Source organism: Pteropus vampyrus, unplaced genomic scaffold (genome assembly GCF_000151845.1).
Source record: "Pteropus vampyrus isolate Shadow unplaced genomic scaffold, Pvam_2.0 Scaffold22, whole genome shotgun sequence".
NCBI lineage: Eukaryota > Metazoa > Chordata > Mammalia > Chiroptera > Pteropodidae > Pteropus > Pteropus vampyrus.
In genome coordinates, this window is record NW_011888803.1 from 1,253,813 (window position 1) to 1,266,108 (window position 12,296).

General features: G+C 41.1%; 1 protein-coding gene across 1 annotated transcript in view; it reads left to right on the plus strand.

Annotated features, from left to right (window-relative positions):
• The window catches only part of ST6GALNAC5 (ST6 N-acetylgalactosaminide alpha-2,6-sialyltransferase 5), a 161,385-nt gene continuing 149,089 nt past the window's right edge, over nucleotides 1-12,296 (plus strand). Inside the window, exons 1-3 of the mRNA XM_011355518.2 lie at nucleotides 1-72; nucleotides 10,188-10,372; nucleotides 11,198-11,440. Coding sequence (XP_011353820.1) covers nucleotides 10,349-10,372; nucleotides 11,198-11,440 — 267 coding nt within the window. The 5' untranslated portion in view covers nucleotides 1-72; nucleotides 10,188-10,348. The remainder of the gene's footprint in view (nucleotides 73-10,187; nucleotides 10,373-11,197; nucleotides 11,441-12,296) is intronic.

Here is a 12,296-nt window from a genome sequence, read left to right on the forward strand (position 1 = left end):
AGGAGAACAAGATCTGGACTTCCCACTTCTAAATAGGCACGGTTCTGGCTTTAATTCATATAGTGAGCCCAGGTAAGATTTTATTTTAACAACAATAATAACTGACAGGATTTGGGTTTTCTTTTTAAGTTCATAATGTGTGAAGGTCCAATCATTGATACTACCACTTAGTAACTATGTGATCTTGGGCGAGATACTCTGCCTATCATTGCTTCAGTTTCCTTATCTGTAAAAGAGACATAATAACAGCACCTAACTGAGAGGGTTGTAATGAGAATTAAGTACAGAGAAACTGCTATCTCCATATTAGGTACTCTCATCATTATCTCACTTAATCCTTAAAGTGGCCCCTATGTGGAGGGCAGTATTACCATCTCTCTGACATGGACAAGACAACTGGAAATTAGAAAGTCACAGTCTACAAAAGATGGAGCTGAAATTCAAACATGAATCTAGTCAACAGTGGAGCCTGTACCCTAAACTGCACTCTACAGAGGTGAACTGTAGATTTCACAGATAAAAAGAAATTTGAAAATCACAAATTTAGGTCTTTTAATGAGGAGGTAAAGTTCAAGTTGATTTTCTTTAAAAATGTTGACTTTAAAGCTTAATGTTTTAATGCTGCTTAAATAAAGTTAGCTATTTTAAATGGTGTATGAAACATTTCCAAACAAAAGTAAGAAGACATGAGAATGACATAAATTAGCGTGGGAAGAGAAGCAGAAAGATGCATAAAGATCAATCATGTCTTTTACATTAGCAGAAATATTGCAAGGACACTCAAGAATGCACATTTAAATTCTTTTTGAAAACTCTTTAACTGGTTTTCCCTCTTGCAGCTGCGACCACTTTGGTTGTATGCTGCTTTAAAAGAATAATAAGCCTGCCTTTGTCCACAGAGGCCCAGCATCACCTTTGACTTCCTGGGTTAGCCAGGAGCACAGGGAGCTTTACACCACATGTCCTCACTCAGCTTTCAGATTGCTACATCGAGTCCTGCAGGGATGGTCCTTTATCTTTCATATTTGAAGAAAAATTTTGCTTTCTTTTAAAGGGTCACAGTGTTCACTAGTATTTGTCTTTCCCCATTTGACTTTGAGATATGATAAATAATAAAACAAAAATCAATTTCTAATGTGAAAAGCTCCCTCTACTGAAGTTTTCTGGTCTTCCTTCATTGGCTTGCCTTCAAATACTCCAGACTTCATAGGTCTGGGGGTTTATGGATGCCCAACAAAGATACGCCATGTTTACCCTTGCTGAACTGTGGCAACAAGATTTCTTGAGAGGAAGGTGGAAAAGCCGAGTTCAAGTCCTGTCTCTACAGACTGGTCGTGTGACTTCAGGTAAATTGTTTTGGCTCTCTCAGTCCCAATTTTAACAAAATTCAAACAATGATAACAATAATCATTCATCCATTCAGTCACACTCACGAAGTACCTACTTATTGCCAGGCTCTGGGAAAACAAAGGTGAATAATACAAAATTTCTAAATTCAGCTGCTCACAGTCTATATCAGGAGAAAGACATCTAAATGAACCGTTGGTGAGAAAAAGGGGAGGGACCTTGACAAGAGATGCAGGAGGAGTGACCATGAATAAAAGATGCCCAGACTTAGTTGGAAACCACACATTTTTCTACCTCATGAGTTTATTGGGAGGGTCACATGACATAAGGAGTTGGAATCCTTTGAAAACTCTAAAGAGCAATTTTCATGTGTGGCAGATGTTGTGGGTACCTTGCCCATATCTCCCGCCTTTGTCACTTTAATGAAAACTGGGGACTTAAAGCTCTAGCACCTGTGAGTTTCTGCCTGAGGGATTTTTCCTACCTCCAGAGCCTGCCTGTTTTAACACCTGTGCGGCAGCTGGCAACTGCCAAGGAATCAATACCCACCCACCACCCCATACCCAGAGCAGCCCTCAACCAAACAATTACTGCTACTCCCTCAGCCCTCGGGTAGAATAACCAAGGCCTAAGTTCTACACTAGCTGCTAGAATTTCCCCAGCAGGAATGAGCCTCAGTTTTCTACAGTAATAACTTGCTTATTATGCGCCATTTATTGGCTGCCTTCCCTTCCCGTGTCATTTCCCTACTCCCCTCAACGAGATTTTTTCACCTGCCAAACAAATACTTGCACGTGGATCCTTATCCCAGGATATGCTTCTGAGAAAACTCAAACTAAGACAAGACGTAAGCCAATTTTTATTATTATTTTTCTATATCATTTTTAAATGTGATGGAATTATGTACACTATTTTGCATGGAAAAAATCACTGCTTTGTCTTTATAAAATCCTCTTCTGCATAGTTAGGATTTGATCCATTCTAGCCATTAGAACACAATACTTGCTTAAGAATTTCTAGAATCCATGTGACCAACACTGTTCTGGCTGAAGCTTTTATCTCTCACCTGGACTCTACAACAGTCTCCTAGCTGCTCTCTCTGGCTCCAGTCGTTCCCTCCCCACCACAAATCCATCCTTCTCACTGTCTCCAGAGACATCCACCTAGAAAGTAATTCTGACCAGAACACTCCCAGCCCAAACAGCACTATTGTGTAAATTTCAAAAGGCTTCTATTACTTACAACACTTTGCTTCTACTAAAGGAAAATTGTTATAACATTCTGATATCTGTAAAACAAGACACTTGCCGGTTATTTTCAAAGAAATTGACAAAATAAACATACAAATCTGCGGTGTCGATGATGTGTGATGCCCACTTAATTATGCATTCTTGTGCACTGTACAACCTGCACAACAAAACAGAACTACTCTGGTTCTGACAACTCCCTGCCTCACCCACAAACTCCTCGTCTTTTCTCAGCACATACCATGAGGTTCCATGTTTCCATGCCTTTGTTTATTTTGCTGTCCTCTCTACTTGGGGACACTGACCTTCTCCTAGCCTGCTGCTAGCGATCTTTTAAAATCAACTGAGCATTTGCCAGAAATAGTATCTGAACTACTCTCACATAGCCATATGTCCTTCTTCTGTGCTCCCTCTAATTCTCATTTGTTACTCGACTTTTGCATTTAGCATACTGGGTTATAATTATCTGCTCATGGGTTTGTCTTCTGCAGTGTCTTACTTTTCTTTGCATCTCCAGAATCTAGTGAAAGTCTTGGCCTAGAGTCAGAGCATTTAGAAAGCAGTGGAATGTGGAATGTGGAGATTGTGAGGGAAGGCTCTGCAGTCAAACAGACCTGGTCAGATCCTGGTTCTGTCACTTTTTAGTTATGTGATCTTGAGCAAAAAGCCTCTCATCTCTGTATCAGCTTCCTTGTTGGTAAAATGGAGATGGCATCATTACAGATAAGACATTGTCTATAATTAGCATAATACCTGATAGCAAGCATACAATACATCTTAATTATTATTTTTATTATAAGCTCAATAAACATTTAAGAATGTGCCTCCCTTTATACCAAACAGGCAGTCTTCTATGAAAAACATACTTTTTGTTTGATCCATCTGTATAATCAGAATGGTGGTGAACACTGTACATACATTAGTAGATTTTGTCTACACAATTATTCTGCTAGAAAGGTTTTACTATCTGCCTATTACAAATGAGGAAACCAAGAAGACCAATCAGTGGCTTGTGCTCAGTCACAGGAGAGTTAAGTTTCAGAGGATGGGCCAAATCTGGTCTGTGTGATTCTAAGCCTGTGCTTTTGTTTGAGCTGTGGCGGCATAGAAGAGGGGCCTCACTGTCCAAGGGCAGGTTCAGAAAGTCAAGTGTGCTGGTGGACGGGGCAGGGGTGTGAAGAGAAGTAGTATGCAGAGTAGCTGGCTGAAAGGCTCAGCCGACTGACCATAAATACTGTAAATCCAAAGAACAGTTTTTATGGCTAGTTTAAAGCTTTCCTGTGTAGAGTCAGGAGATGAGATTAAAAGGGAATGGTGATGAAGACTTTTAAGATATACTCTCTTTTTAACTTGCAAATATGTGATACAGTATGATTAGTCACCATGCTGTACATTAGGTCCCCATGACTATTATTTTTTAACTGGAAGTTTGTTCTTTTTGAGTCCCTTTACCCATTTTTTTCCTATGTATGGTGACAGATGTTAACTAGACTTGTGGTGATCATTTCCCACTGTATTCAAAAATTGAATCATTATGTTGTAGACCTGAAACTGGTATGTTATATGTCAGTTATATCTCAATTTTTAAAAATAAAAATAAATGAAAGTCTGGAGCACTTGATAAAGTTTCAGGTTCCTGGGTGCACTTCAGGGAGAAAAAGAAAAGGTGGGGGGGTGGATGCACAGTCAGGAAGGATCTTGGGTCTTAAGCAAAGACTTTTAACTTTATCTTTAAAACTGCACAAAAGCAGAGACCTTAAAAAGACTGACCAACTGGGACTCTCATTCATTGCTAATGGGAATAAAAAATGGTACAACCACTTCGGAAAACAGTTTGACAATTTCTTCTAAAGTCAACCACAGACCTATCACATGACCCAATCATTCTACTTCTAAGTAATAACGTAAGAAAAATGAAACCATATATCTACAAAAAGACAATAATATTCTTAGTAACTTTATTTGTAAGAGCCTTAAACAACACAAATGCTCGTTAGCAGGAGAATAGGTCAAAACAATTGTGCCTTTTTCACACAATAGAATTGTACTCAGAAATAAGAGAGAGCAAACTATTAATACACTCAAGAACACGATACATCTCAAATATTATGTTAAGTGAAAGAAGTCAGACTAAATGCATATACTATATATTTTCATCCGTATTAAGTTCTAGAATAGGCAAAGTTAATCGATAGTGATAAAAATCAAAACAATGTTTGCCTGTTTGCTTATTGGGGGGTATGAATGGAAAGAATCATGAGGGTATATTCACTGGGATGATGGAAATGATCTATATCTAGATAATGGTGTTGGTGGTTAACAGGTATATAATTTTGTCAAAACTCACCCAACTGTATACTTAAATTTTGTGTATTTTACTGTATGTAAAATATATCTTGAAAAAATTAAAAGAGCAAAAAAGTACATCATGCAAAAGGAAGTGCCTTTGGCTATACTGTCTAATGATTGGGTATAAACTATATTCTTATTATCATACCAATTAAGAGTTCAGTAAAAGAACTCGGTTGCGAGAACTCTTACAAAGTTTCTATTCATTCGTTCTTTAACAAATATTTACTTAGCCCAGCACTACCACTTACCATCTAGATAAATGACTCTCAGTGCCTCAGTCCATTCATTTGTGAATTGAGTTGCATGTGGACTAAAGGAGCTGATACATGAAAAACAGACTAGTGCTGGCATAAAATAAAGACTAGATAAATGTTGGTGATTAATATTATTACACTCAGTTATGTGCCAGGCTTGTACGGTATAAACAATAATAGGACATAGTTCCAATTGTAGAAAATTTATGATCTAGAAAGGTGAACAATAAATACATAAATGAATATGCTTGGTACAATAATATAATTTGAAAAGTGCTTTGAGGACACAAATGACTAACTGTCTTGCAATGGAAAATCTATTCTAAATGACAATAATCAGCCACCTAAATCAAATCAAGTTTGAAGAGTTATCTAATGATTTTCTAGTATTATCATTATTATAACGATACTTCTTGTTCTTGGCATCTGAAATTTCTAGCTCCCAGAACTCAGGTCTGTAACATCTTTTCTTTTCTAGGTGCATTTCTAGGTGACCGCATCCTTTCATGATCTGTGATGCCCAGTTCATGTCTCTAAGCCCAACATCATGCTTGAATTCCAAATATAGAATCTCATACTGAGTACCTTTAAATTCAAATTCTCCATTCTCAGCCCAAATAGCTCCATTTTCCCAGCTGTTTAGTTCAAAAGCTTTGTGTTTGCTTGCCTCTTTTCTGTTTCTCATTCTCATACCAATAATCAGCAAATCCTGAAATTAGTCACTTCTCCTCAAAGTCCTATGACCTCTTTTCACCTAGACTACCATAATAGCTACCTAAGGGATCTCCCAGCTTCCTCTCTTGCGCCGCCAAAAGCTATCCTCAGCACAACAACCAGGTGATCTTTTCAAAACATTAAAGATCCATGTCCATAAACTCCATTTGGTTTCCTTCACACTGTCACTTTCATGGCCTACAAGGCCCTAGACGATCTGACCTGGCTTACCTTTCTCCCCTCTTCTCCTATTACTCTTCTTCTCACTCCCTCCACCCCAGCCACACTGACCTCCTTGCTGTCTCCTCAATGTGCCAAACAAGCTCTTACCTCATGGCCTTTGCACATGCTGTTCCCTTTGCCTGGAATTCCTTTTCTCCAGATAACGTCATGGCTTACTCCCTCACTTTATTTGAATCTCTTCTCAAATGTTACCATCATAGCTAAAATAACACATATACCCTCACCCCAATCTCTAACAGCTATAGTCTGTTTTTTTTTTCTCTAGTGCCTGACATTCTATTCTATTGGTTTATTGCCTTAGCTTGAATACAAGCCTCATTGTCAGAGTCCCAGTGCCTAGAACAGTGCCTGACACACAATAAGTGCTCAATTGGATAAACGAATGAGTTACTATTATCTTAGCTATTGCAGAACTTCATAGTGTACAAAAAAGTCACAAACAATATTTTAATAATCCCCCTAACAATTTGTCGTACACATTTTAGAAGTAAGTTACGAGTTAGCTTAGTACTTTTTAAGTCCCTTCCTCAAGGTCATGCAGCTCTTAGTCACACAGGTCAAACCCTGGTCTTCTGCTTTCAAACTCAGTTTATTAATCATAAAATATTGTTAAAATATATAATGATCTGTTAGTACTCCTCTTGACATTCACTCGTAGTATCTCATTTAACTTTCACAACAATTCTTTGAGGTAGGCGCTCTTATGTTTGTTATTTTACAGATGAGGAAACTAGGGCACAGGTAAGTAGCTTACCCAAGGTCACAGAGCTAGTAGGTGGCAAAGTCAGAATCTGGGTCCTGGCAGCATGGCTCCAGAAACTTGTTCTCAACCAACAAGCTCACTAGCCATAGCCTGTGAGTAAAGAGTGGTAAGTAAACTGCAGAACACCAATGGACAAGTATCAAATTTGCACTAGGACTTTCTCCTACTATGAAGCCTTTTTGCTTTCATTGTGTATAGCAAAATCTTTCTCTTTTTCTTTAGGATCATAAGGTGGAAAGCATTCATATCTCAAATGCAGTTTACATTATCTTGTTTTCTGCTTTTCATCCACTTTTAAAATGTCTGAAACATTTGTTTCTGAATTGAGAGGTCACTTAGGAATCATGGGAAGGGCTCATGGACTTCCAGCAGTTTGTCTTTGTGCCTACTTTGGTAGCTTTGTGATACCTTCATGGTCATGTGCATAGACTGATATTCCCTTAGAGCTTCAGATTCCACCTCCTCCCTCCTCACCCCATGACATGCCTTGTTTCATAAATTCTCACCTTCAATTTATCACATAACCTACTTTGTGGAACACTCAATTTCTTTCTTTTCTTTCTCTTTTTTTTTTTTTAAAGTAAGAATCTATTTGATTGGATATGATGGCACCAGAGGCAGAAAAGTGACAAAATCTTAAATGGTGAGAAATCTATCTCAGCTACCTGGATTTTGAGAAGCAAATTGTGATTCCCTGACTTACTTTGTATTGAACTGGACAAGTTAGATGAACTAAAGAAGCTTTATTGACTTGTCTACTTGCCTCCAAGTCAATCAAATGTCTGTGAATGCTGACTATTTTCTACTCTTTCTGGCTATTCAAATTATTAACTTAAGTGTGTGCATAAAGTTACACAAACATAGGCAGACACCCTGAAATTATCAAACCCCTCAGCTCTTAAATAAACAAGCACTCAGAAGTTGAAAAACAAATCAACTATTTTGATTGTTTCCTAGTTCTTTGTAACATAAAAGTTCATAGCGCTTATCTGGTAATAGACTATGAGTTGCTGCCAGCCAGCATGTGATCTGTTCAACCAGGTATCCCCAATCCCTGGCGCATAGTAAGTGCTCACAACAGTAGGTGCTTAACATGGTAGGTACCTGATAAATATATGTGGAATCTCTATTACTCTGTGTTTTATTGCCTACTTACAGACTTGTGTCACACACTTCACCCCACCCCCCACACACACAAACACAATGGTGGTTTCTTAAAGAAGAGAAATTATGTCCTATTCATCTCTGCATTCCCAAACATAGAACCACTAGGTAGTAGGTGATCATTAAATGATCACTGAATTGAACCGCAGAAGGATTTTAACTTGCATTCTTTGTTTTATTTGTCCTCCTCCCACCCACTCTTGCATATTTGGCTTTCAGGCCAGAGTGCCTAAAACCATAGCATCAATCTAATCAAATACTTGAAGGCCAGAGACCTTAAAATTATTCAAATCAAGTTCAAAATTACATTTTAAAATTTACCCTGGCCATTTCATAAGTAGATTTAACAACTAGCTAACTGCTATCCCAGGAGGGAAAAAAAGCATAAGCTTAATGAATTTGGTCAGACATACTGTGTAACAGATGTCCAATGTACTGCCATGAGCTTAAATCATAAATATGATGGCTCTGTTTGGCATGGCAAAAATATATTAGAAGTGTTTTATCGGTCACTGGGCAACTTGCTAGATAGAAGAGGAATGATCCTGAAAAATGCAGCAACTGAGTTTAGTTGCATCTCAAAAGGAGCCCTGGAGAAACACAGATAATCTGCCTGCAATGATTCATCAAGTTGGTCCTTTGTTTCACTAATTTGAGTGTCAAGTGCAACCATACAATAAAGAATTGCCAAGACCTGATAAGATTCTCCTCTGGCTGCTGCTCTCTCTGCCTTAACAATTGGTACTATTCAAGCCTAAAGCACAAATTGAATAAATAGCTTCAAGGCTGGCAATGTTGGACAGTGTTTTGAATTTTTTGTTTTTCCTTGTAAGTCTATGTCCCCATATGTTTCTTGCCTTTCCCCAAACACATTGCATTGATAGTAACAGTTGCACCAAAAATTTTAACTTTCTTAATATTAAGTATGGGAGGATGCCTCACAAGTTAAAAATAGTTCCTGTTGTATCATCGGTCCAGCCATGGATTAGTGAAGATTAAAAAAGGATTGTAATGCCTTTTTTGGCCTTGAGAAACCTCTTATTATGCCTATGGTTCAGTTGGCCTGCTGATCATTTCCATCTTAATATAATCTTTAACATTACACTGCTGCAGGTGAGGTGTTAAGTAATATATTAAGACAACTATTCTCACGGAGCAATTTCACAAGAAATATGTTTTTAGCTAAATTAGACATTTAACAAATGCCATTTGTAATTCAACAGGGTTAGTGGAGTATCCTTTAAACAGGCTATTGGTGTGAATTTCCCAACATAAAAAAAAAAAAACCTTTTAAAATTTTAATTGAAGTTCTGAATGTGAAATTGTGCACTCTCAGTGCAATAGACCAACCAAGGAGAGCACCAAAGGCCTTAGGAGTCTTATAAAATAAGCAGTAAGCAGTTTTATCTCTAGGAGCCAGAAATCTTTCACTAAAATTATAAAGAATCTACAGGTCCGGTTAATCATGTGGATATGATGTCCTGAATGTTTTTATCCTTCAAAACCATTTATATGAATGCTAAGAACCTCAAAGATCCAATAGCAATATAAACTGTAATATTTAAAACATACTAGATGGAAATTATGATATAAAGATTTCATGAGAATAACTGGATTTAAAAAGTAAAATTAAGGGAGAAGAGAATATTAGAAAGCTTGCAATTGGAAAACTGAAATAAGTAATTTTTTGGAAAAATTATTTTGTGACATTTTCTAATGCAATGAACATAAATACAAAAGCTATAAATAGGGCTAATGACATAGGGAAGTTGACTTGTTTTTATCAAAATCACAAAACAGAAATTTTAGTTTGCAAATTTTCAAATGGTATGTTCAGCATCGAGTTGGGTTCTTTATTATTATTATTATTATTTGATGACTTCATAAAAGAAAATAAGCCCCCGGACCAAGAGGTGGGTATACTGGCATCGTTAACTCTCTCACCCCAGAAATTCCACTGGGCTGAAAAGAATATTATTTGGGGGCGGAAAAGGGGGATACAGAGGTCTTTAGGACCCAGCAGGCGGCGGCAGGCGGCAGTTGTGTAGATCGTTGAGAGACTACGAGGGTCCGGTTCAGTTTTAATTCTGTCTCTAATCTCAGCAACAGCGGCGCTTTCTGGGTCCCGCGGCTCCCTTGCCCACTCAGCCGTGGCTGGCCGCCGGGCGAAAATCAGAGCCTCACGCGCCCCATCACCCACCATGGAAACCCTCCAAGAAAAAGTGGCCCCGTATGCGTTTGCCTGAGGATTCCGCACAAAAGAGATGCCCAAAATGAAGACCCTAATGGTGAGTCATTTGTTGCAAATTTTCTGGGCAGAGGAGGGAACCCCTGGGCACAGAGTCCACGGGGCGCACGGGAGAGCTCCAGGGGTGCCTAAACCTGCGCCGCGAGGTCGCCTGTTACAAAGGGATAACTTTCCACCTGCTCCGCGTCCCCTCCCGATTCCGCGGTCCTGCCTGGCTAGGAATCCCAGAGCGGCGATGGGAACTCGGGTTGCCTCGGCTTCCGTATCTCAGGCTGGAGGTCCGAGAGGCCAGCGGACAGATGTAGAAGTAGTGGAGGGGTGGGAGCATTGCTCGAGGGATGGGGATGCCCAGAAGCAACCGTCTGGCAAAAAAAAAAAAAAAACTAAGAGGGGACAGGAGGGGGGACCTTCGCAGACTTTCTTGGTTTCCTTGTCGGATTTCAAACTTGCAAGGATCGCTGAGGTAAAGACCCCTGGGTTCAAGGAAGGGGAGGGTGCAAGGGCTATAGATTCCAACGGGCGCGTGGGGGAGAGGGCCCCCTCCTCAAAGTGCGAGTGCACCTCTGCCCTCGCCGCCAGCGCTCTCTCCCTCCGGTAACCGGCGCCGCGCAGCACCTGCCCTCTGTCGAGAGATCTGGGAGAAGGCATCAGCCGAAAGCACCTACGCGCCGGGAGCATCCCCTGCCGTACGCACCGGGACGGTGTCGCCTCTGCCCGGGCTGCGTGCGGCCGGGGCTAGGACCCGGACCACCTGCCCCAGCACCTCACCCTCCCATCTGACTGTCTTGCCTGTGTCCCCGCCGGGTGCGCTCTTCCTGGATCGGCTCTCAGTCGCTCTTCTCTGCTCTCTCCCGCCCGCCCGCAGCGCCATGGTCTGGCAGTGTGTTTAGCGCTCACCACCATGTGCACCAGCTTGTTGCTCGTGTACAGCAGTCTCGGCGGCCAGAAGGAGCGGCCCCAGCAGCAGCCCCAGCAGCAGCAGCAGCAGCAGCAGACAGCGGCAACAGGCAGCGCTCAGCCGTCGGCAGAGAGCAGCCCCCCGTCGCGCCCCGGGGCCCCCGCGGGACTGCGGCCGCTGGATGGATACCTTGGCGTGGCGGACCACAAGGTGATAGCTCGCTTGCCAACCTGCACGCCATCCAGCCTGGGGATCCCACCCACCTGAGCTTGACCCCTTTCCCGGAGCTAGGAGGCGCCGTGAGTAGGTGCCATTCGGAGGCTGGAAGGGGGAGCGGACCCATTGAGGTGGGGTGGGATAGTTCCTACTTGGTAAGAATTCCTGTTTGGAAAAAGATGCAAAGTTTTTCAGGGAATAGAGATTGGATGAGTGGATCCCAAAGCCTAATTTTCTAACAGGGACAGGCCTTGGAACTAGAATCCTCTGATCCCCATAACTGCAGCTGCCGGTGGGTGCTGGGTTCCTGAAGCCTCAGATTTGGCCGCCAAGTCATGCCTTGTGGGAGGAGACCCGGGATGGTGAGAGTATCAGCCTGAGCATTCCTCCAACAGCTATCCGGAGGGTGAGTAGCAGCCGGTCCGCGGCCGCTGCTCAGGCTCAAAGACGCCGCTCTGATCTCTGCTTCGGATTGCTCTAGGCAGAATTGCCACAGCCTTGGGGAGCGGTGCCTAGGAAGGCGCGGAAGGCTTGAGGCACAAACTCATCTTCCATTGGTTTCTAACTCATCGTTGAGGGCCTTTTTACCTCTGCCTTCAGGGAAGCCGCTGCATGGCTTAGCTAATAATTAATAAGATTTTTCCTTTTTTTCTTTTTTTTTTTAAATTGAGCCTCCTTTCCCTGGAATAATGAATCCCTGGTTTCAGTGTGTGAAGCCTCCGGGAGAATCCTAATCAAGTTTCCTGGTTCTGAAAAGATATTTTAATACAGTTTAAATGTATTCCCCATTATTTGAAGCTGCAAATATATTTTGATTAAAACACAGTTCCACTATGTGCCTGTTCTATAA